The sequence below is a fragment of the Microtus ochrogaster genome, chromosome 22, assembly GCF_000317375.1.
Source record: "Microtus ochrogaster isolate Prairie Vole_2 chromosome 22, MicOch1.0, whole genome shotgun sequence".
In the NCBI taxonomy this organism is placed as follows: Eukaryota; Metazoa; Chordata; class Mammalia; order Rodentia; family Cricetidae; genus Microtus; species Microtus ochrogaster.
In genome coordinates, this window is record NC_022023.1 from 11,409,713 (window position 1) to 11,434,535 (window position 24,823).

Here is a 24,823-nt window from a genome sequence, read left to right on the forward strand (position 1 = left end):
TTAGGGATATACATGCATATACGTAAACATATATGCTTGCAATAACAATGAGAAAAGAAGGCATGATTTGGAGGAGAATGGGGAGGGGTGCATACATGGGAGGGCTTGGATGGGGGAAAGGGGAGGGAGGGATGTTGTGATTACATTATAATCTCAAAAACAAGTTGGGTGTGGCCAAAGCACCACCTGGAACCCCAGTGCTGGGTAGCAGGAGACAGAGAAAGGAATCACTTGGTTTCTAGCCTAGTTCCTGGTGCCATGAGAGCCCTGTAACAAAGGGGGTGATGGAGCAGGACGCCCAGCAGCAACCTCTGGCCTCTGCACGCATGTGCACACGTGCACACATGTATGTGCAATTCTACCTCCCCAGAAACCCAACCCCCACCCCCATAGATACAAAATTAAGAGCGTTCTCTTGTGGAGACTGCTGAGTCACCTTCTGTGACTTTGTGGTTGCCACCATCTGTGGGCAGGAGGTGCTTCTTACTGGTACTAAAGGTCCTGGGGCCAATAGAGTTTAGGGATAGTCTTTCTTTCTTTCTTTTTTTTTTTTCTAATTGATTTCTCTTGTCTGTCTTTTTTTTTAAATATTTATTTATTATGTATACAATATTCTGTGTGTATGCCTTCCTGAAGGCCAGAAGAAGGCGCCAGACCTCTTTACAGATGGTTGTGAGCCACCATGTGGTTGCTGGGAATTGAACTCAGGACCTTTGGAAGAGCAGGCAGTGCTTTTAACCACTGAGCCATCTCTCCAGCCCCTTTTTTTTTTTGTTTTTTCGAGACAGGGTTTCTCTGTGGCTTTGGAGCCTGTCCTGGAACTAGCTCTGTAGACCAGGCTGGTCTCGAACTCACAGAGATCCGCCTGCCTCTGCCTCCCGAGTGCTGGGATTAAAGGCGTGCGCCACCACCGCCCGGCATCTATCTATCTATCTATCTATCTATCTATCTTTCTTTCTTTCTTTCTTTCTTTCTTTCTTTCTTTCTTTTTCTGTTTTTTCAAGAGAGGATTTCTCTGTGTAACAGCCCTAGCTGTCCTGGAACTAGCTCTTATAGATCAGGTTGGCCTCGAACTCACAGAGATCCGCCTACCTCTGCCTCCCAACACTCAGGAGGCAGAGGCAAGCAGATCTCTGAATTCTAGGTCATCCTGGTCTACAAAGTGAATTCCAGGACAGTCAGGACTTCAGAGGAACCCTTTGTTAAAAAACCCCAGTAAATAACAAGAACAACAATAATAATGTAACACACCCAGGTCCATAATGGAATATGTCCCCATTAATTCAAGAAGCTGACAGTTCTGGCCAAATTAAACGCCCTGGTTGCATGCTAAACCTCTTCAGTTTCTCATTTCTGATAAAGATTCTCACTGGAACAGACCAACTCTGGTCCTCCCTGGGATTCCTGAGGCAGGCAGGATATTGGTGGGGAACAGATCTCTCCCAGCTTCCTGCTCCTGGGGGAGCCAGAACGGTCAAACAATTGGTTGCCACTTATCTAGGCTGCTGCTGCATAACCCAAGACCCCTTTTGTGGAACCTACCCTCCATGGGCTGTGGTGTGGTAGGTGGCGGCTCACAGCTGCTCTCCTCTGAACCAACAGGAAGCAAAGTTACCTGGGAGGCTACATCAGGGCCTCCTCTCCTGCTGGCCCACGGCCCATAAAGGATTTGGCAGGCTACAGGACATGTTCCTCATTTCCCCTGTGCAGCTGAGCAGCAGCAGGCTCCAGCCATACAGGCCTTAGACCTGGCAGCCACTGCGCTGCACTGTTCTCTCGGGGACCCGGGGGTCATGGGGGTCATCCAGGCAGACCGTGTTCTTGGAGTAGTTGGGCTCTTACTCAGGGTGTTGGGCTGGCTGCCTGGTACAGTCATCCCTCACAGAATTCACACTGGGGCTCACTTGGAAAGTCATCCAGGGACACAATGTCCTTCGCGGTACAGATCATGAGCAGAGACTGTATGTATTTCACAATGGAGGAGTCCAAGTTTGGGCCAGAATCCATCCTGGCCACTGAGCAGCAGACAAAATGGAAACAAGGGTTAGATACCGTTTTAGGGTTTCTATTGCTGTGAAGAGACACCGTGACCATGGCAACTCTTATAAAGGAAAACATTCAATTGGGATGGCTCACTTACAGGTCAGAGGTTCAGTCCATTATCATCATGGTGCAACATGTCGGCGTGATGGCAGAGATGGTGCTGGAGAAGTAGCTGAGGGGACTGGAGAGATGGCTCAGAGGTTAAGAGCTCTGCCTGCTCTTCCAGAGGACCTGAGTTCAATTCCCAGCAACTATCTGTAATGGCTCACAACCATCTGTAATGAGATCTGGTCCCTCTTCTGGTTTGTGGGCATACATGCCAGCAGCATATTGTATGTATAATAAATAAATAAATCTTTAAAAAAGAAAAAGAAAAGTAACTGAGGGTCCTAATCTTGCAGGCAACAGGCAGTGGACTGCCTCACTGGGCGTGGCTTGAGCATATGTGAGACAGCAAAGCCCACCCCCACAGTGACACACTTCCTCCAACAAGGCCACACCCACTCCAACAAAGCTGCACCTCCTAACAGTGCCATTTCCTTTTGTAGTTTTTTTTTCACTTTTTGGCTCTTTACTCTTTTGGGGGACCTGCCACCCAGCTCCCAAATAAATACATGAAGATTTATTCTTTCTTTTGAATGCCTGGTCTTAGTTTGGCTTATTTCTAGCCAGCTTTTCTTAACTTACATTAACCCATCTACCTTTGGCCTCTGGGTTTTTTCCTTTTCTTACTTCTGTATCTCTTACTTCCACTCTTACTCTGTGTCTGGCTGGGCGGCCGGTCCCTTCTTTTCTCACTCCTTGATCTCTCTTGTTTCTTATCCCTCTTTTCCTCCTATTTATTCTCTCTCCCTGACAGCCCCACCTATCCCTCTCCTGCCCAGCTATTGGCCATTCAGCTCTTTATTAGACCAATCAGATGTTTTAGACAGGCAAAGTGACACACCTTCACAGAGTCAAACAAATGCAAGATAAAAGAATACAGCACATCTTTGCATCTCATTAAAACAAATGCTCCACAGCATAAACAAATGTAACACATCTTTACTATTCTACAACACTCTTTGGGGGCCATTTTCTTTCAAATCACCACAGATTCCTCAAGAGCAAACTCAGATTCCCTAAATCCCAACATGGGGTACAGCTGCACGGTCAGTTCACCTCAGATTGTTTCTCCCCCTTATGGTATTGGCTCCCTGCCACACCTCTGTGGAGGACAGCTGGAAAGAAGACAGTCTTTGTGACTGGATTCTCTGAGACAGTGCAGACAGAGCTCTGTGACCTCCCTGGTTGTCAATTGCTTTCATTCTTTCCTCTTTTGGCTCTTTGCTTTTTACTCTTTTGGGGGGCCTGCCACCCAGTTCCCAAATCATGACATAAGGAGGCTTATTCTTTTTTTTTGGAGGGGTGTTATTTGGCTTACACTTCCATATCACACTGTTCATCATCCAAGGAAGTCAGGACAGGAACTCAAACAGGGTAAGAACTTAGAGGCAGGAGCTGATGCAGAGGCCATGACGGTTGCTTCTTACTGGCTCGTTCTTCATGTCTTGCTCAGCCTGCATTATTACAGGGTACAGGACCACCGGCCCAGGGATGGCACCACCTTCAGTGGGTGGGTCCTCTCCCATCAGTCACTAGTTAAGAACATGTTCTAAAGGCTTACCTACACCTCAACTAAGTGTGTCAGTCTTACTGATTTTCTCAAAGAACCAACCCTCTGTTTCACTGATTCTTTGTGTTACTGCTTTTTGTTTCTGCCTTATTGATTACAGAGGCTTATTCTTCATTATAAATGCCTGGCCTTAGCTTGGCTTGTTTCTTGCCAACTCTTTCTTTCTTTCTTTCTTTCTTTCTTTCTTTCTTTCTTTCTTTCCTGAACTTAAATTATCCCACCTACCTTTTGTCTCTGGGCTTTTTTTCCTTTTCTTCCTTCTGTATATCTTACTTTCTACTCTTACTCCATGGCTGGCTGAGTGGTTGGCCCCTAGTTTCCTCCTATCTTTATTCTCTTGTTCTTTCTCCCCCCCCTTCCTCATTTCTTCTCTTATTTATTCTCTCGGCCTGCCAGCCCCACCTATCCTTTCCCTTGCTTGCTATTGGCCGTTCAGCTCTCTATTAGACCAACCAGGTGTTTTAGGCAAAGAATCACAGCCTCACAGATTTAAATGAATGAAACATAAAAAAAAAAGCAACACATCTTTGAATCATCAAAACAAACATTCTACAGCATAAACAAATGTAACATGCCTTAAAATAATATTCCACAATATTTCCGACTGCCCCGACTCTGTGCCTCAAAGACATTTGACTTCCTGGGTGTGATCCCTGCTGGCCACTCTAACGCTGAGGGGATCAGCCTGGGAATGACTTGAGGCATCCTGGGATGTAGGAAGGGAGCAGAGTGCCAAGACATCCAGGATGGGCCAGGGACAGCAAAGACAGCTGCCAGCTTGCCAGGGCCAGGCTCCCTGCCAAGCACTTGGTTTAATCCTCAAAGTTAGTTCCCACCCTCAGCAGTTCACAGATGAGGGAATATGTTAATTTCAGAGTTCAGGGTGAATCTAGATCTCTGGGCTCCAAGCTCAAGGTTCATCTTGTGACGTGCAGCACATTAAATTCTTGTTGGAGGCCAGAGAGCCCTGAGGCTCCAACGTAGGGCAGAAACGGCCAACGCACTGCTCGAGGTAGGCACCTCTGGCCTGCTTCTGGACACCGAGAGGAAGAAAAGGCAGAGGAAATGGGTTGGGGGCATGAAAGGATCCACTGAAAAGGACAGAGGCATCAAAATGGATAAAATCCTTTCCCTTCATCGAGGCTGAGTATCAGCTCTGGTCCCATCCTGGTCTTGTTCAAGGTAAACATTTATTTTATGACCAAGGTGGTCCAGGGCCCAGAATGTTGGCATTGGATCTCTGTCAGATAAGCAAGCTTTGAAGACCCTGGGGTAGTAAGATTTCCTATTGGAAAATGAATAATATAAAATAGTATACAGTTAGGGGAAATAAGGGAAATCTCTGCTCCCTGTATTCTTAACCTCCCGTTTTATTCTGCATGTAGTGGTTGCTGGTTAAAGGTCAGGTGTAGAGTGCACACCTGTAATTCCAAGTACTGATGTGGAGGCAGGAGGATTGGACATTTAAGGCCATCCTCAGCTACACAGCAGGTTCAAAGTCAGCCTGGACTAGATGAGACCCATTTCTCCAACCCCAATAGAAAAGGAAGTTTCCCAAGAGCAGTGGGTACCCCGACTTCAATCTCTCCTTTTCCAGATGTCCGAAACAGCCAGTGGGTGCCTCTGTGTGAGGAGTATCTTTTGTGTATTTGATAAAGGGCATTAATTATTAAACAGACGTTATTAATCCCGTCGCGTAGGTTTAATGTTTAGCTTCGGGACTAAATATGAAAGTGTTGTTTCTCAACTTGGCTTGTGTTGCTTGGATGGGAAGGAAGGAAGGAAGGAAGGAGGGAGGGAGGGAGGGAGGGAGGGAGAGAAGGAAGGAAATAGTGGAAGTTTGGTTTGCTTTCATGACTGTCCAATGCTTAGACCTGAGTCACCCCATTTGTGACAGACACTGCTCCCTATATTTCCCAGTTTCGGAAGATGAGTTGTTGATCCTTGAGAAGAGGAAGCTGAGTGAGAGACAGCGTGTAAACAAATCACCAGAATGGCTGGCAGAGGAGCAGGGAAAAACGGGGACAACCAAGGTGGCTTCCTGGAGGAGGCAGTCAGAAGCAAGGCCGAGGAGAGGTCAGTGTGGGAAAGGACAACAGACAGAGGGCCTGGCTTGAGTGGGCCTGGTTCTCCATCTCCTTCCCCACACCCCGAAACGGGGCTGGAGTCCCCGCCTCGGCTGTGGCCTGAGCTCTGGGGAGGTCCAACCTACTGCAGCTTTGAACTCTGCCCAGGAACAGGTCAAAGCCCAGGCAGGTTGGCCCCAGCCCTCCCCACAGCAGCCTGTCCTTCAGCCAGCTTTCCCGACACTACCTGCTCACAACAAACCCGTGAGTAGCCCAGGCTCCTCTCCCCTCTTCTCCGCAGCTGTGCGCCTGCCTGGGCGTGCCCAGGTAGCAGGCATCCCCCAGCTCTCCAGACAGGCTCCACAAGCTGCCCCCCCTACCTTGCAGGAGAGTGTGTCTGGGGAGATCCACTTAACCATCAGGTGTTTGGACAGAGTAGGAGACCCCTAAGGCTCGGAGAAGAGAGGGAACTGTAGTGGGGAAAAGCGGGTTCGGGGGGGGGCTTTTATTTTCAGATGAGCTAAAATCGAAAAGCAGCGTCACCAAAAAGGTGGATGTTGGGCTTGGAATGGGGAAGCCCAGGGGTAGGACTGGATTCAGCTATGTTTGCAGCCAGGGGCTGGAACCAGGTGTTCAGGATGGATGAAATGAACACTTCATTCGCTGGCAATGGTTTTCACCTGTTGCAGGAAGCGATGGCCGTTAGGGCCTCTTTTTGGGACAGTGTGTCCGTACCAGGTCCAGAAACCATTCCTTCTTTTCCTTCCTGGGACAGTTTACCGTTTCTCCAGGAATACCCGGAACTTGCAAGGAGTTGCCTGTCAGAGGATCAGGCGTGAAGGCAGGAAGGGGGTCTCTCCCTCTCTCTGGTTCTTCTTGTCTCATTGGGCCCTCCCTTCAGCTTTGGGACCTTCCCGACTTCTCTGTGTTTCAGCTGAAGAGGCTGTCTCATGGCAGACGACACACCGAGGCAGAGAGAGTCCTTCTCTCTCGCACCTGTGATGCACGGCCTGGAGAACATGGGGGCTGAGTTCTTGGAAAGGATGGTCTGTCCCCTCTCCCCCATAGCGCCTCCTCGGCTTGACCACCACTGATGGGTGGGAGGGCCTTGGTCTGCCTGCTTCCTTCCTTCCTTCTGCCCTGCTCACCTCATCCCCTCCCGGCACAGAGAGCATCCTTGATTTCGCCCCTCCACTGTGTCCTGAGTACCCACTGTGTGCTGCCCTGTCTGTCCTCACCCGAAAGGTTAGCAAAGGTCCCAGGAGGGGAGAACATCTGATCTACAAGAAGAGAGGGGCCAATGATAGAATGGGGTGTCTGAAGGAGCCCCCGCTTACAAACAAGGCAGTCTTGCCTTGGTTCTCCAAAGGCCAAGCTGAGGACCACAGCTCCAACTGTGAAGCCTATTACAATACCCGCCATTGCCCCCCAATCCTTCCTAACCAAGCTCCCTCTCCTTTACTAAATGGCTTCCCACTCCCACAAATGACAACCTAGACAAGAGGCACCTTGGAGTGACGTGGTGGGTGAGTTGCCTGGGACTTTCCTTAGGTATTTCCTTCTGGCCTCCAGGAAGCCACAGTGTGTCTGTACATAGTAGATGCTCAATTCATGCTTACAGAGTTTAATTAAGTAGCCCCATTGCGCATGGAGAAGTCCAGTTTCTACCTCCGTCCGCTCGTGAGGGTGCCTGTGCATGCACAGGGCAGGAGACAGGCAGTCTTTCCTATCTCCATGCCCTTCAAGTGTAGCTGTCTCCTAGTGGGAAGACTGGCCCTGACTGTACCTTGTTGGTTTTAGGAGGAAGGCCAGCTCCCCAGTAACTCAAGCCCTGTGGAGGATGGGGGCAGCAAGAACCAAGTAGCGTCAGAGCCCGGCTCCAGATGGTAGGTGATCTTAGCAAGAGAATCACCAGGAAAAGAGAATCAAGTCCATCCAAGGGAGGTGAAGGGGAAGAGAGGTTTGCAGGCCTCTGCCTCAGGGAGCCAGGCAGGGTGGGGCGCCACCCCCCTGTCTGGAAGCAGCCAGGACATCGTGCCAGGAGGAAGCCCAATGCCTGCGTGGGGCTTCTTAGGCCTCTCTGCCACCTCCTTCTTCCGCTCACTCCATTCAGTTGCGGAGCCATTTTGGGGACTCCAAGACTTAATCTGTAATACTCCTGGCCTGGGCTAGACTTCCTGCTTTACCCAGAGCGGAAGGGACCAACCCACAGGGTCTGGTAAGAGCCTAGAGGGTCCTGGGTGGCCAAATTCAGCTCTGAACAGAGCAGGAAGGACAGCCCAAGGACAGGGTGTGGCAGTGAAGGGGGGGGTCCTCTTGTTTCTTGAGGAAACTGGAGAAGATACCTTGTTCCCCCCGGGTGGGAAACTCTTGCAACAGCAGCAGAGGGTTGAATTTTATGAACAACGAGGTGCTTGGATAACCTAGAGGGCCCTAGAGGAGATTTGGGTAGCAGCTGTTCCTCCAGGGACAGACAAGTGACCAATTGACCAGAGGACTAGTGTCCATTCTGGGTGCCCAAGGCAGTGAGGGCGGCTGACTGTATGTTTTTCCATGTCCTGTATCTGGAAAAGGCACTGAGGACCCAGACAATAAATGTCCCTGTCCCAGGGGAACCCATACAGAGCTGAGGACCTCTCCGTCTCGCTCACTGAGCAGGGGGAAGCAGGAGGAGGTTGGGCAGTCATGGCTGTGCTTTTCTGAGTGCCCCAAAACCTCTGCCTGTGGGTTGGTTCCCTCCATCACCCAAGAGCAGGGGTGGCCTTGAGTGGCCCCAAGTCTCCATATGTGCAGAACCATGGCTTGTGTCTTTAGACTGTGGTGGCTTTTCAGCCTGGTTGGGTAGCAAGGCCAGCCTGGGCTTATCCCATGCTTGCACTGGGCATACACCGGAGTAGCTTCTTCCTGTGGGTTTGGGGGCTCTCTGGTGGGGCGGAAGTTGGGGGCCACTTATGAACACTAGCCATCCTCTCCTCAGGAGTCTGCAGCTGACCGTGCGAGCGAGAAGCTTCTACAGGGAGCACAAGCAGCTGTTTGGATGGATCCTCACAGGCCTGCTCTGTACCGGTGGGTGGGGACCCACTCTGCCCCATTGAGGGGACAGTCACTGCCCCTCTAGTCTCGACGTCACAAAGTGGGCTCATTCACTCACCCCATCAACCAATAAGGCTTATGGAGCATCAGCTTGGCCAGCTCAAGATAGGAGCTCAAGTCTCCTTCAAGCCCAACTAGACCCTAGTCCCAAGTCCTTCCCCAGGAGCAATGGGGAAGCCCATTGCTCATACAGGGCAACAAGCCACCTGGGAGGATGGTAGCCTTCAGGGCTATGGTCTTGGAACAGCTAGGTAGAGGGGAGGGTAACAAGGGCTGAGACCCTCCCATACCCCACCCCTCAAAGAGCAAAGGTCAGGGAGCAAAGGTGAACAGCAGCAGGGTGTGGGCTTTGATAGTCTAAGCGTGGCCGGAGGGTAAAGTTTCTGCAGGGTGTCCAGCCTGGGTCTCCTGAGGCTGGAGGACTCTGAAGGATGGATGCTGCGGTTAGTAGCGAGGAAGGGAGCTGATCACTCAGGAACTTGAATTTGATTCTGAGGTCCAGAGACAGGCACAGAAGGATTTAAACTGATAAGTGTGCAGATGGATCTCACGCGGGAGACCGGAAATGGCTACAGGAGAGACAGACGACAGTGAGGCTTGAGTGTGGGTGAGGAGGAAGGAAAGGCAGATGGGGATGATTTGAGAATCCAGATGGTGATTGGTGCTTGCTGAACCTGGGACGTAACCGTGTGTGCAGGGTGGAGGTGGTATCAGGTTAAGGCTGCCTTAGTTTCCTGCTTGGATGATGGACACACACACATACAAACACACACACAAATATACAAACACACACATATATAAACACACAGATACACACGACGGACACAGGGGTTCCTTCCACAGAGCACAGGGGTATGGGGTGATCTGTACGGGGAGGGAGAGATAGGAACCGTTTGCTAGGGTAGCACTCCTAAGCCATGGGCAGATGAAGTCATTTCCAGAGGATCTTTTTTTTTTTTTTTTTTTTTTTTTGGTTTTTCCAGACAGGGTTTCTCTGTAGCTTTGGTGCCCGTCCTGGAACTAGCTCTTGTAGACCAGGCTGGCCTTGAACTCCCAGGGAACTAGCTCTTGTAGACCAGGCTGGCCTTGAACTCCCAGAGAACTCCCAGAGAACTCCCAGAGATCTGCCTGCCTCTGCCTCCCAAGTGCTGGAATTAAAGGTGTGCGCCACCACCGTCCGGCCTCCAGAGGATCTTTGCAGAATGATTTGAGAAACGAGTTAGGGACAGAAAGTCTGGGACCAGCTACATAGGAAGTGCTTGCAGAAGCCAGGGGCTTCAAAGAGAGGAAAAACCAATGGTAATGTCTACAGAGGGTCAGCCATAAGGGCTGAGCAGTGTCCACTGATTTAGGGACAGCAATGGAAAGGTGGCTTTAGGTTTGTGACGTGTACCTCTAATTCTAACCCTCAGAAAGCAGAGGCAGGCAGCTCTCTGTGAGTTCAAGGCCAGTCTGGCCTATAGAGTGAGTTCTAAGTCAGTCAGAGCTACACAGTGAAACCCTGCAGTGAAGAATTGGAATGGACCAGAGATCAGGCGAGGAAGACAGGAAGTACAGATGACCGGCTCTTTGGAGAAATATTTTTGTCTATTTGTTTTTTAAGAGAGAGTCTCACTTTGTAGCTTAGGCTAGCCTCAAGTTCACCACGTAGCACAGGCTAACCTTGAACTCACAGCAATCCTCCTGCCTTAGACTCCTGATAGCTGAAATTCTAGGCTCCTCCCCCTTCTCCTCCTTCTCTATCTTTATTTTTTTTTCAAGACAGTGTTTCTCTGTGTAACCCTGGTTGTCCTGGAACTAGCTCTGTAGACCGGGCTGGCATTGAACTCACAGAGATTGGGATTAAAAGTGTGCGCCACCCCCGCCCAGCCCAACCGTGTGTTCTTGACGGAAGACACTTTGAACCTATTTCTGAGCGAAGGAGACTTTTTAGAAAGAAGTTGGAAAAAAGCCATGCTGGTGCCTAGAGGACTGGGAGGAAAGACCAACTTCATCTACATAGTGAATTTGAGGCCATTCTGGGCTACATTAGCCCCTTTGTCTCCAAAAATAGCTTGGTCGGGGAGATGGTGGCTCAGTGGCCAAACACACATGTCACACATGTCTGGGGACTTGAGTTATCTGTCTAACACCCAGGTAGGTGCCCAGGGAAAGCGCAGGCTCTCAAAAGTTGTCCTGACCTCCACACCTGTGCTGTGGCACCTGCCTGGTACCACACGATAAATTCCAGTTTTCTTTTGAAGTGGTCTGGGGGTTGCAGCTCACTTGGTAGGGAATCTCACCAGTGTGAGCAGAAGCCTGTGTTCAGTCCCAGCACTGGGCAAAGCTGGGAATTGGTGTGTCCTGGACTCTCAGCCCTCCAGAGGTGGAGGAGGCCAGGTCAGAATTCAAGGTCATCTTTGGCTGTGGTGAATTGTTTGCCCCCAAGGACTAGGAGGTCCTGGGCTTGTTGTTTGGGTTATAATTCAAGGTTGTCTTGTTTCTGGGAGGGAGAGAGGGAGGCAGGCCTTGCTGCTGGAAGGGGTGACGAGAACCCTGCACTGTGTGAGCTCCCTGGGGGAGAGGAAGGAAGCTTCATTTGTACATTTTCTAGACGTTAACTTCAATTCTGTTAACCCTTGAGTGACCGGAGCTTGATTTGGTGACTCTGGACTGTTCCCTCAGAACCCGTTCACCAGCAGGTCCTCATCACTACCGTTCACCCATCTCCTTCTGTGGCTGTCCTGGCTTCTCTCAGGGCAGGTGACTCTGGTGTCCCCTCCCCCCAGTGTGCACCTGCCCTGGCTCCCAATTCCCCCCATTTCTGCTGGGGTCTTTTCCAGAGCCCCTCTGTTTGCTGCAGTGTGAAGTACTCATGGGTTCTGCCTACCTAGACGCCACACCCAGCGTTCCTCGCGGAAGGCCTGTGCCCTGTGGGACTCCTCTCAGGAAGCGAGGCCTGGGGTCCCTCCCCTTGCCATTGCCACAAAACCCTGGGCTTGGGCCAGTTTGTGAGGTCCACACCTCCATCTTCCCTCGGCCCAGAACACTTGCTGTGTGGTAGATGAGGTGAGACTCATTTGAACTGATTCACCTCACCTTTCTATCAGCGGCTAAGTCCTTTCCACTCTTCAAGAGCCCTGGATCTTGAAACTCAAAAACCAGGGAGAAGCCTTCCCTTTCTGAGGTAAACACTCAGATTGGCTCAGTGGCCCACAGGAGAGCCAGGCTGAGGAAGAGGGACTCCAGGAGCACAGTGTCGTGTGTGAGGCTGGGAGATGTCTCCATCAGTAAAGTTCTGGACACATAAGCACAGGTCCCCAACATCCATGTGAAGAACTCCATTGTAGGAGATGTATTAGTAGCAAGTGATATGGGGTATGGTGTTCACCAGAGAAGAGAACCTGTGTGCTCGGACATAGGTTCAAACCAATAGTAAGTCTTTATTAGCCGGACAGCAACTACTCTGAGTGTTCGGGATCCCAGTGTAGCACTGAGCCTTTCTCAGAGTGAGCACAAAAACTGTGCCCTGGTTGACATACTCAGTTAGCAAGAACAGTTAGCCAGAAGTAGAACCAGAGAAGCCAAAAAGCAAGGCTAGTGCATTTTGAGACTTTCCCAGAACTTTGATGGATTGGGTCTTTGTTTCCATTTTGGCAGTGGTACTGTCTACTCGCTGAGTTTTATGGCCTGACATCATAGTGTCATTTCTTCATGAAGTCTGCTGTGCTAAGGTCTGGGGCTCTGTTTTGGTGGAGTTCTCAATACCGCGAGCAGGCGGCGTGGCAGGGACTGGATGAGTTCAGGCCTAGGAGACAGAGCAGTGGTTCTCAGCCTTCCTAATGCTGCTTCCTATCCGGTTCCTCATGTTGTGGCGACCCCCAACCATAACATCGTTTTGTTGCTACTTCATAACTGTCATCTTGCTGCCATTCTGAATCGTAATGTAAACATCTGATACGCGGGGTGTTGATGACCCATGGCTTGAGAACCGCTGTAGTAAGGGTTTCAGAGAGAGGAGGACAGTCACGAGCCGTAGTTAATGAGTAGTCAATGAAACGTGTCTGTAGTCAGGTTGCCTGGGCAGCTATAGAAGGCGGAAGCTATCCTCCTTAGCCGCAGCAGGGTCACAGCAGGGGGCTTATCAGGTTCCCAGAGCCCAGTAACCCGAGCTTGCTGAACTCCTAGAAAGGAAGGTTACAGTCCCGCAGACCTAGTAGGGTGCCTGCCATCTCTTTCACAGCCCCAGTGAGGGCAGAGAGGAGGCTGTTACAGATGAGTGTGGCCTAACCCCCCCCCCCCACACACACACACGCACCCTCAGAGGGAGGAAGCAGGGAGGGAGATCATTGATCAACAGTATTGGGTGGAGGGATAATCTGCAGTCAAGGAGACACTGAGTCATCTTGCCTGGTCCTCTGCAGACCTAACATGGCTCAAGCCAGGAGCTCTGTTGACGCCATTATACTGTTTCTGCCACCATTTTCTAACAACGTGCAAGGGCCTTTTTCACACATTTGCCAGGGCCCTGGACACACTGGGCAAGCCTCCACCACTGAGCTGGGACCCCAGTCCCCTAATAACCTTTGACACAGTAGGGGCAGGCGTTTTCGCTTCTAGATATGGAACGCAAGGCTGAACTGAGTTACTTTCCTGCCCCTAATGCTCTGGGCGAGCAAGGCAGAGCCAGGGTTTAGAGCAGTGGTCTCGCCCTGCTGATCCTGCCAATGACTCCTCCTGCAGCGTACAGTGCCTTCTTGATCATCGCCTGCCTCCGGAACTTCCAGAGGGCCCTGGCGCTGTTGGTCATCACCTGTGTGGTCCTCGTCTTCCTGGCCTATGATCTGCTGAAGAGGCTTCTGGGGCCCAGGCTGAGGAGGTGTGTGAGGTTTCAAGGCCATTCTCGCCTGAACCTCTGGCTGAAAAGGTGAGTGACCCCTCAGCCTCCGGCCTCCTGGAGGAATGTGTCCCACTCTGCTTGTCTCCTGGAGCCCTGGGCAGAGGTGCTGGGTGGCCTCAAAAGCATTGGCCAGCTCTGGTATTTTGCCAGTTTTTGTGATACAACAGGTAGCTGAGGGCTAAAGCCAGGCTGGTGAGAGAGGTTTCCATAGTCAAGAGCCTGGCCACTAAGCATGGAGGCCTTTCCATGATGTTTCGTTAGGTGGATCACCTGGGGCTAGCTTATCATCCAGCTGCAGAGACCACAGATGCCTGGGAACACGCCCGGAGCCCAGTTCAAAAGGCTAGTAGCTTGGGCCAGGTGCCAGCAGTTTAAATTAGCCCTCAGGGCATTCTGATATAATTAGCCATGTCCCTGAATTATAGTTTGGTGTTTGGTCCCTGGAGCCTGTGGTGGAAGGAGAGAACTCCCAAAAGTTGTCCTTTGACGTCTACATGTGCACACACACACACACACACACACACACACACACACACCCCAGTAATAAATCTTGTTGTATTTAGTATTGTGGGAGCACGTGCGTGTGTATGCACATGAATAGTCATGCGTGGATGTGTTTGTGTGGAGGTCAGAAGATAACTTTTGGGAGTTGGTTCTCTCTTTCCACCACGGGGGGTTGAATTCAGGTCGTCAAGCTGGTGTGGCAAGCAATTTTATCTGATGCACCATCTTGCCAGCGCAAGATCTTAAATCTTCAGATTCCAGAATCACTTTTCACTCCTCCGTGTGCTGTCTCCTGGGCACCCTGGGGTGGCTGGACAGCTCAGCCCTGTGGCTCTGCTGGGCTCAGTCGACGGGGCTGTTCCCATGGGTCGGAACTGTACATGAATGTCTGTGTCTTTCCCAGGCTAAGGTTCTATGTTGCTCCTAGAGCCACTGTTCTGGGGCCTCCAGAGTGGGCTTATTTCTGCCATAGTCCTCCATACCTGCACCCCCTAGACTGCTCCCAGCATCCTTTGCAGTCTACTGGAAGAAGCAGGCCTTACAGTTCTTGCATCCTGCATATCTGCAGAAGCAGCGCCATGTGGGCAGCTTGGATTGGGTCAAGGGTTATTATCTGTGCCTTCTACAGTGGTGGTACATTAAATGGAAATGCGGCAGTTACCCAGAAAGCTACAAGATTTCTCTGGCATATCCAGATGAGTTCGGATTAGTGAATGCCTCTGACGAAACTATCCCAATGAACCACCCCAAAGCTGGGAGCAATTGGGTCTGGCATTGCCAAGAACCAGGAAGAGGGCTGTTCCCAACTGTCAGAATAAAAAACCGGTAACACACAGGACATTGTGAGGAGTACTAAGGAGGCTCTCTCTTTCCCTGGGTCCCTAAGGGTGTGTTTGTATATACGTGTGCAAATGTGTGTGCGTGTGTGTGCATGTGTGTGTGATGCTAAAGCTGATGGCTTTTTATCTCTCTCTCTCCTGCAGAGGTCTTGCCCTTGCTGCAGGCCTGGGCCTGATCTTGTGGCTATCTCTGGATACCGCCCAGCGGCCGGAACAGCTGGTGTCCTTCGCGGGGATCTGCGTGTTCCTTGTCCTTCTCTTTGCTGGTTCTAAGCATCACCGGGCTGTAAGTGTTCAGCGGGCTACTCAGGCTGGAAGCCAGTGGATGCTCCCTGTGGTCTGGGGCTGGAGCTGGGGCGAGATGGATGCTCCCATTGGGAGAACACCTGAGGCTCAGCTGGGGAGGAACAATGTGTGCTGGGACACGTTCCCCATGCAGTTGTTGACTGGAGACCCAAAGTGAAAAGTTATCTAAGAAGTCCTTGAATCCCCCAGGGGACAGAAAACTCTCTGGGAGAGACGACTGACCTCTCTCCAAACTCACAGACCACTGGGGGTATTTATTTCCTTAGTGACATGTTCCTCAGGTCTGTGGGCTCAGGAATCACCCTGCCCCAGAAATAGGGGACCCAAGCTTCCAGTTCTGTGGGAGAATCCAAGGGTATTCTGAAATCATTAGCTTACTGGGAAGGTCTCCTTCCCAGTCCAGGGGCCATAGTATCATCTCCTTGGAATGCATTAGAAAGACTAAATCTTAGGCTTGACGCCTGACTATTGAGCTAAGAACTCCGCAGCAAGGCTGGCCTTCCAGGTGACTGGTACACAAAGGTCCCCGCTATCCTGATGGTGGGCTCTTCTCTCATCGTCTCCACAGCGAAGCAGCCAGGCCCCAGAATCTGGAGCCCTGTGCCCTTCAGAGCATGGCTGCACAAGGGTCTGAGGAAGGTGTCTAGGAGTCTTTCTGTGCTGAATGGGAAAGCAGACCTAGGGCCTGGCTCTCTGCTGTCGCCTGGGCCATCAAGAGACCTGAGGTCAGGGTGCTGAGATCCCACAGAGGGTAGATGATGGGGGTCCAAGCAGACAGAAGTCATACGCTAAGCTGGAGAGAAGCTGAGTCTGGACAGGCTCCTGCCTATACCCTAAGGCCAAAGTCTGAGAACTGAACTATGCCACGCTCGAGACCAGGTAAACAGCACATCAGTTTATACACTACTGTACTTTCCCTGTCTCCCCGCTGCCAAGAGCCTGGCCTGGTCTGAATCCCGTGTGACTGTTGACAGCAACCGCAGGCAGGACAAAGCTCATGGTGTCCTCCCCGAGGCCCTCCCACCACCCTGCACCCTACCCTGGACCTGCGGATTCCCCAAGCTTCTGAGCTCACTGGGACCTTTCTGTTGGCTGACAGGTGTCATGGCGGACCGTGGCCTGGGGCCTGGGGCTACAGTTTGTGCTTGGCCTCTTTGTCATAAGAACAGAGCCGGGGTTTGTAGCATTCCAGTGGCTAGGGGATCAGATCCAGGTGTGTATGTCGGGCCCTGCTTCCAGGGAGGTGGGGAGAGGCCACGTGATTTGGGAGAAGACAGATGTGGAAGTCTCAGAGATGGTTTGGGATCAGGAAGATGAGGGCCCCGTAGCTGGGGTGGGGATGGGGGTGCTCGCAGGAGTCACCAGCCTATGGAGTTCTCATCCTTTCAGAGGCTGGGTCTGGTGTTCCATGAATTTCCAGATGGTGAGGTTCTCAGGGTGTGCAGATGCCGGGCCATGTGACCTACAGGGGTTTTCAGTGGCTTAGGATGTGTATGAGTTCAAATTGCTAACAACAGAAATTACCCACTTGGCACTTGGGCTTAGAAATAATGTTTATTATGCCGGGTAGTGGTGGTGCACGCCTTTAATCCCAGCACTCAGGAGGCAGAGGCAGGCGGATCTCTGTGAGTTCGAGGCCAGCCTGGTCTACAAGAGCTAGTTCCAGGACAGGCTCCAAAGCTACAGAGAAACACTGTCTCAAAAAAAAAAAAAAAAGTTTATTGAAGTCAAACTTGGTTTCGTTTTTATTTTCTTTTCTGTTGCCTCTTTTTTTGTTTTCTATTTAGACAGGCTCTCATTATGTAGCCTTTGATGGTTTGAATCTCGCTCTGTAGACCAGGCTGGCTTCAAATTCACAAAGATCTGCCTACCTCTGCCTCCCAAGTGCCGGAATTCAAAGCGTGTGCCGTCATGCCTGGCTTATATCATCTGGCTTTTTACTGTTTTGAGCTGTTCCATGTAAAAATTCTTGGAGCTGGCCTGGTTTAGCCTGTGTACATGTGTGTGCATGTCCTCGTGGTGTGTAGTTACAAGTGTACACGTATGTAAAGAGCAGAGGACAGTCTTGGGTGTCCTCAGGCAGCATCTCTTGTGAGATAGCGTCTCTCACTGGCCTGCAGGTTGCCAAGTAAGATGGTGATCTGGAGATACTGAGGGCCCCGTGTCCACCTCCCCAGCACCGGGTTATAAGCACTTGCCCCAACACCTGGCTTTTTTAAAACTGTAGATTCTGGGGATCAAAGCCTAGGCCCTCGTTCCTACGAGCAAGCACTGTACCAAGTGAGTTCTCCCCTTCAACTTTAGGTTTGTTATTTGTTTGTTTTAGTTTTTGAGACAATCTCGCTATGTAGCCCAGGCTGGCCTTGAACACCTGGCAATTCCCCTGCCTCAGTTTCCCAGCTGAGATTACAGGCATGAAATAATCCATCTGTTTTGCTTTGACAGTGTCTCATGCTGTTCAGGTTAGCATCGAATCCACTATGATAAAGTATATATAACATAAAACTTACCATTTTCGCTCTTCTATGCTTCAGTAAGTTAAATTAAACACTGTTGTGGGAGGCCGCACGGTGGGACTGTGCCCCAGGCTGGCACATCTCGAGGCAGGAAGGCCTGTGGCACCTGGGCTGGACCTACTCACTCCAGCCTGGTTTCCGGCCATGGTTCTCCCCCATCTGTTCCTAGCCCCATCCCTGTGCTTGTGTTCCCTCTAGGTCTTCCTGAGCTACACGGAGGCTGGCTCCAGCTTTGTCTTCGGGGAGGCCCTGGTCAAGGATGTCTTTGCCTTTCAGGTCAGTGGACTCTTGGTCCAGCATGGGTGGGCAGTTGCTGCTCGGATCCCGGCTGCGGGAGCCAGCTGGGCGGAGAGGCCTTGAACTCAGGTGATGAGGGCTCCAGTGCGCACAGGCTGGTCCCTAGAATGCGAATAAAGCCGAAACTCAGGGTGGGAAAGAACCCAGCAACCTGTTTGTCTGATGATATTTGGGCTACATTTTGTAAAATGTGGGGAAGTTTGCTATTTCTGCATTGTCTCTCTGTCTTTCCTTCCTTCCTATCTTTGTTTTTTTGAGAAAGGGTTTATTTGTGTATCTCTGGCTGTCCTGGAACTCACTCTGTAGACCAGGCTGGCCTCGAACTCACAGAGATCCTCCTGCCTCTGCCTCCCGAGTGCTGTGAATTGTGCACCACCACTGCCCGGCTGCGTCATTTTTCTTAAGCACTAATCACAGAACTGCTAGAAGGCCGAGGGCAGGAAGTAGGGACCGAGAGATAGAGAGATAGCTCCCAGCTTGCTGTGGGGACACTGGCTCCATAGATGCAGTTTCCTGTCAGGCCCTCCTCCCCACCCCTCATGGCCAGCCTCCTCCACAGAAGCCTCCCACTCCTATTCCAGCCATAGACTGCAGCTCCTTCCTCTCCTTCCTCTTTCTCCCCCCCTTCTCTCTCTCTCCCCTTCTTCTCCTTCCCTCTCAACATTTTATTGTACATCTACAGTCATGAAAAATATTATAGTAAAGATTAAGATTAAAGTTACTCTTCTGTTTTTAAGACTCCATTGTCTCATGGCAGAGGCCATGACTAGAAAAACACAGAGCAGTTCCTGCTGGGGCCATTGCTAATGCAGTCCCCTTGCTGTTCTGGAAGGAGTTGTGAATGTGTTTCTTTTCCCTCTGGTAACCTGGCCAAGCCTCTGAAATGCCTTGGTTAGCAAGGACTTTGGTATGATTCCCCCTTTGGTATAGCCTGGTTTACAGCCAAACTGTCCGGAGGTCATGAAGCTCACTCCAGACTTACACTGAATTGCCAAAAGCCAGGCAGAGAGAGTGACAGTCTGGCCCCAGGGTTCTGCCTCTGGTGCCATAGCAACAAGGAGATGAATCATTGTTGCCTGTCTAGACCGCTAAGCCCCATGGAGGGGCTGCACAGATGATGTCGGTAGCTTCTGGAGTTGATGCCTTTGATAGCTGTTCTCGGAGCCTTTCTACATAGCTGGGGGTGTTGAACCCAGGGGCTTCTAGCCTCACCTAGAGATTTCTGGGCTTGTGGTGAGCTAAAGTCCAGCCCTTTCTTCTAGGCCTGAACCCTGACCTTTTACCATTTTTCCTTGGGGCTCAGGGTCTGTTGTACCAGTGACCCTGTGAGGAAGACCCAGCCTGTCCAAATAGTTTGAACGATGCAGGGTTACAAGGAAAGGGAAGGTCCCAGGTTCCTAGAGTCTGCCTGACCCTGGGCAGATTTGCCCCTTGAGATCAATTTTGTATAAAGACATTGGGAAGGCCTTGGCCATTCAACAAGCTCACCTGAATACCATTCCTGTAGGGTGTGGAGACTGTTCTCTTCATATCTGCACAACCAAGTAGGGGGCACCCAAAGTTCCAGGGGAAGAGGTGAAGATCTGGTGCAGGTCACTTCTAGAAGGAACCTCGTGGTACAGCCCTGACAGCTTCTCAGCTCCGAACAACATATGATGGTCCTACCTACCTCAAGTGTGTGTGGTTCAAGTGACTGAGACAGTTGCAGGAGGGAGAGTTTGTCACTAGGGATGCTGAGTGAGACTCTTTGAGAATATGGCAGAGTCCCAGGACACAGAAGATTGGGAGTTCGAAGCAGGAAGATTAAAGCAGTGTGGGTAGAGGCTGGAATGGAAGCTGAGAGGGAGCTGGGGCATCTGAGGTACAGGGCGAGCTTTGGTTTGAGGCATGGAAACATCTGGAAGGAAGCTTGAGACGGTCTTCAGTGAGTTCAGTGGGACTCTGGCTTGAAGGGTCTGAATGCCAGGCAGAGGCATCTGGGGATCTTTTGTTGAGATGTTACCCAAACTGGCCTTAAGCTTGCGATCCTTCTGAGTTCTGGGTTTGCAAGCCCATGCCACCATGTGTGCCTTGCATCTGGGTTTTCTCCACTAACTGAGGAACTGTTAAAGAGTTCTGAGCAGTCCTGACTACGTCGTTGGTTGGTTAACAAGTATGTCAACAGCAGATAAGACAATAGGCAGGATGCTGGTGTGTGCGCAGGGAAGGGGCCCAGCAAAGACGATGCATTATTGCCTAGGGATGCCAGGTTGGGGACATGCGTTGTTCCTCCCTCAGCTCCACATGCTGCTGTCGCAATAGCATTGGTCATTTGAGGACAGGGCTTGCTCTTACTTTGCATCCTTCATTCAGCCTTAAGCCTCACAAAGCCATGACCAGGGGCTCTGCTGTTTGCTGAATGAGGTCCTGGGAAGTCCCTCTGGGCCTGCTAGGAAGGTTGTGCAAGGGCACCGAGTCCCAGTGGCCGTGTGGCCCTGGAGTCATTTCCCTGTGGTCTAAGACAAATGGCTGAACTTCCTTTGTTTTTCAAGATAGGACTTCTCTGTGTATCCCTGGTTGTCCTGGAACTCTCTGTAGAGCAAAGTGGCCTCGAACTCACAGAGATCTGTCTGCCTCTGCCTCCTGAGTGCTGGGACAGGGTCTCATGTAGCCCAGGCTAGCCTTGACCTCATCACAGAGCTGAGTGTGAATTTAAATTCATGATCCTTCTACCAATACTGTGAAGCAACACTATGCCAGAGTCGAGGACCCTCCTCTCTAACTCCAGCAGTGCAGCCCAGGGCTTATCCCTCAAGGGCCAAACCCAGACTCTGAAGCAGTCCAGGGTTATTACAAACCACTCTGTCCCACTCAAGGCCGGATAATTCTAGTGAAAGAAAAAAAGAAAAGCTGAGGGGCGGGGAGTGGGACAGGGGTGGGGTGGGAGAAAGTCCTAATAGCTGCTCCAACTTACAGAGAGGAGATGTGGCTGGATGACTTTTCTGTCTCACACCAACCCTTCAGAGAAAATGCAATCGTCCCCTTTGTAGATGAGAGACCTGAGGCTCCATGTGGCTGTTGCTTGTGCGAAGTCAGAGGCCAGTGAGTTAAGACTGGAGCTCCAGCCCAGCGTTCTTGCTTTATAGTTTCTGTGCCCTGACATTGGAGCCCCTTTCTTAGGTGGCAAGAGCTCCCGGTCCTCCCGGCTTGTAAGAAATAGCATTATTTGGGATTGTTGGTTGAGTGGGACAGAAATCACCACCACCCCCCCCCCAGCTTGCACCTCACTTCCCAGGGAGAAGGGGGCCGGGCTGCTTCTTGGCTTACTGACTAGAAGGGCAGGTGGAGCAGGCAAAGGCTAGAATAGTAAGTGGCTCACCATTGATCAGCCTCAGCAGTTTGCAGTCCAGTTCTAGAAACTTCCTGGACTCTGGGAGGTCAGTCCTACACATAAATTCCTGGTCAGTGTGTTAGCCAATGGCAACCTTAGCAAGGTCAGGCCACAAACACACATACATAGACACACACACACACACCTTTCAACATTGAGAGGCCACACACACACACATACATTTCAACACTGAGACTTGCCCTCAAGGTATGGTGGTTCTGAATTTGAGGCTCTTCCCATGAGCCTCCCAAATCTAGCCTAAGTCTCTGGCCAGTGTCCACTCCAGAGAAGCCTTCCCTGAGTGCCTGCAGACTTTTAGAACCCAGGCTGTCTCCTGCTGGGACCTTGTCCAAACGATCTTGTGTCCAGGAAGTAGAATCACCCTGGGACCTCTTCAGCCTCCAGCTTCTCCGGGGCCCAGAGTTCTGCACGGTCCACGTGGTGTCCTGCTCCTGGCTGCATGTGCTTGCTTAGTCACCCTCTCACCCCGGTCCCCACCCCTGCTTTGGCTCCATCTCCTTTCTAGTAACTTTCCACCCAATCCCCCTGTTCCCCCCTCCTCACGTCCCCTGTTCCTGCTTTCTTGCTGGGTCTGGCTGACCCAAGATCATACGCCCCCCCCCCTCTCTCACAGTGGATGGCTCCAGCCTCTGGCACAGGCCCCACCTCCTCTGCTAAGCAGTGTCTGTCCTTCAACGGCTCCCCCTGAGGAGCCCCTGAGGTGAAAGAGACTTTTTATCTCCCCAGAGTTTGAGGGTATCTGCCTAATGCAGACGCTAATCCCCTCAGGTTTTCAGAGAGGGGTTGGGATGAGAGCCAGGGACTGATGGTCGGAAGGCTGAAAGGAAGGACGTGGGATGGCTGAGAAAAAACAGCCAGTTTGAACAGGTTTGACTTCCCAGCAGGATGAAGTTGGTTCCAAGGGTGTGGTTCTCAGGGTATGGGATGCTGTGATTAAAAACTATAGGCGGGCTGGCTCACAGACAACAGGAATTCACTCTGTAATCCAGAGGCCAGGGAGGTGAGCAGAGTGCTCCCGTGGTCACGTTCTGATGAGGACTCTCTCTTCCTGGTCATAGTCACATGATGGAAGACGGGGAACACTCCAGAGCCCTCTTGTATGGGGGGGGAGGGCTGACTGCATCCACGAGAGCTACACCCGTGACCCAGTCACCTCCTTGGCCCTTCTAATCCTGTTGTCACCCAGGCTTTGGTCTTATGATGTGAGTCTGGGAGACTCAGCCTATCGCGGGGACATGGGCTGCCCCTGAACACGGAGAGGCAAGCTTTCCCAGGGCAGATCCCTCAGCCGTGCAGGACTTTGGCAGCCTTCCTGGCAGAAGGCGGCCTCTGCCCGTTCTCAATTGTGTGACCTCAGACAGGCGGCTCACACCGCAGAGCCTCAGTGTACCCACTGGTTAGGCAGAAATGGCTACAAACATCTCAGTTGCTTTGAGGATCCACGAGCCACCATGTATCAGTGGATATTTGGCTCGTAGTAGGACTTCCCATCAGGCACATAGTAGGAGTTAATAGTTCTTCCTTCATCCTTCCTGATTGTCTGCCATCCCGGGCACTGTAGGTCCAAAGGTGGTTTTTGGGCTGTGAGGTCATGCTGGACATAGGGACATTATTACATACCCTACTTTAGAAAATCGGAACCTGTCTGCCTTCCCCCTCCCCACCCTCTCCCCTTCTCTCTCCTCTCCTCCCCCTTCCTTCTCCTTCTCTCCCCTTTATGCTTTTCTTCTATTATTTCTAGTGCTGGGGCTCCTTGGGTTCCAACCCAGGACCTCAAATGCTTTATCACTAAGCAACCCAAAGGCCACCCCTCTTCTCTTCCATTTCCCTTTCCCCCTTCCCTCCTTCTCCATTCACCACGTTACCCCAAAGGTGGCTTCTCTGTCACCAACAGCCCCCATCTGTAGTGAGAACAGGCCTTCTGATGCCCACCCTGCCAATCCTGGACGCATTTTCCTGCCTTGAGCCTGGGGTTATAGCCAGCCTGTTAGCTGCCCTGGAGTCCCTCACATGACCAATCACACTGGCTGACTAGATGGTATGAAGATCTGGCTCCTGGGAAAGCAGAATGACGTCACCACCCTGGGCTATGGCTAGTTCAGCTCCATGCATTGGTAAGGTGGAGTTATAGGGCAGGAATGGGGTTTCTGAAATCAGTACCTACGTTCCCTGCTGGGTTACAGCCCCAGCAGCAGGCATGCCAAAGTGTCGGGGGTGGAGAGGAAGAAGTCCAGAGAAGGCCAGTGATGCTGGTTGGGATGGGGGAGGGGAGCCCTCTGTCAGACTCCTCTTTCATCCCCAGCTGGGCTGCAGGAGCAGATCTTTGCTGCCACCTATGACCATCTGCTTGCTTTGGGAGATTGTGCAAGACTCTCGCCTTTCAAAACATAAATAACCAGCTCCTGCCCTTCAGCCTTCCCTGCCAGCTTGGCTTCCTGGAAATGCTGCCTGTCCTGGCCATCTCTGGGTGTCTTGTTCCTTCTCAGTGTTACTTGGCATCTGGTCTGTGTGTACATCCTTTCTCCGACACTGCTCGCCCCTAGCTAGGCTTCTTGCTAGTTTGACAGTCTGTCTTATCTTGCCAGAGCGCTGGGGCTCCCTCCCAGTTGACTGGCCAGGCCTGGTTTTGGCCACCCTGCCTCTGGACAACCTCAGGTTCCTAGGCTCTTTATTCTCCTCTCACTTAGCAATGCTGACTCCAGGATCAGGCTCTGCCTCCTTCAGTCTGTGAGTGGCGTTTGCTCTGTCATGTCAGCTAGACCTCATCATCCTTTTTCCTTTTAAAATAACTTTTAATGAACTAATTGGGTATGTGTGTGGGAGCTGGGGTATGTGTGTGTGTGTGTGCCACGTGTATGTGGAAGTCAGAGAACATCTCTCCTTCTGCATGTGGTTTTTAGACTTGATGACAAGCCTTTACCTGCTGAGCCATCCTGAAGGCCTCAACTGCATTTCTTATGGACTAAAGTCCCAAGTCTAGTTCTAGAGCAGTCTTTTTCTCTTGGGCCAATAACCAGCTCTCAAATCACGACATAGACTTCTTATTAGTTATGAACGCTTGTATGTGGAGACTTTTCGAGACAGGGTTTCTCTGTAGCTTTGGTTCCTGTCCTGGAACTAGCTCTTGTAGACCAGGCTGGTCTCGAACTCACAGAGATCCGCCTGCCTCTGCCTTTCGAGTGCTGGGATTAAAGGCGTGCGCCACCACCGCCCG

The 24,823-nt window shown here is 51.3% G+C and overlaps 1 protein-coding gene across 1 annotated transcript in view; it reads left to right on the forward strand.

Moving 5' to 3' along the window:
- Positions 1–6,734: 6,734 nt before the first annotated feature.
- Slc28a1 (solute carrier family 28 member 1) overlaps positions 6,735–24,823 on the forward strand; it is a 39,019-nt gene continuing 20,930 nt past the window's right edge. Inside the window, exons 1-8 of the mRNA XM_005357700.1 lie at positions 6,735–6,830; positions 7,585–7,670; positions 8,456–8,458; positions 8,762–8,850; positions 13,600–13,783; positions 15,244–15,385; positions 16,505–16,618; positions 18,120–18,197. Of these exons, the coding sequence (XP_005357757.1) occupies positions 6,735–6,830; positions 7,585–7,670; positions 8,456–8,458; positions 8,762–8,850; positions 13,600–13,783; positions 15,244–15,385; positions 16,505–16,618; positions 18,120–18,197 (792 nt within the window). The remainder of the gene's footprint in view (positions 6,831–7,584; positions 7,671–8,455; positions 8,459–8,761; positions 8,851–13,599; positions 13,784–15,243; positions 15,386–16,504; positions 16,619–18,119; positions 18,198–24,823) is intronic.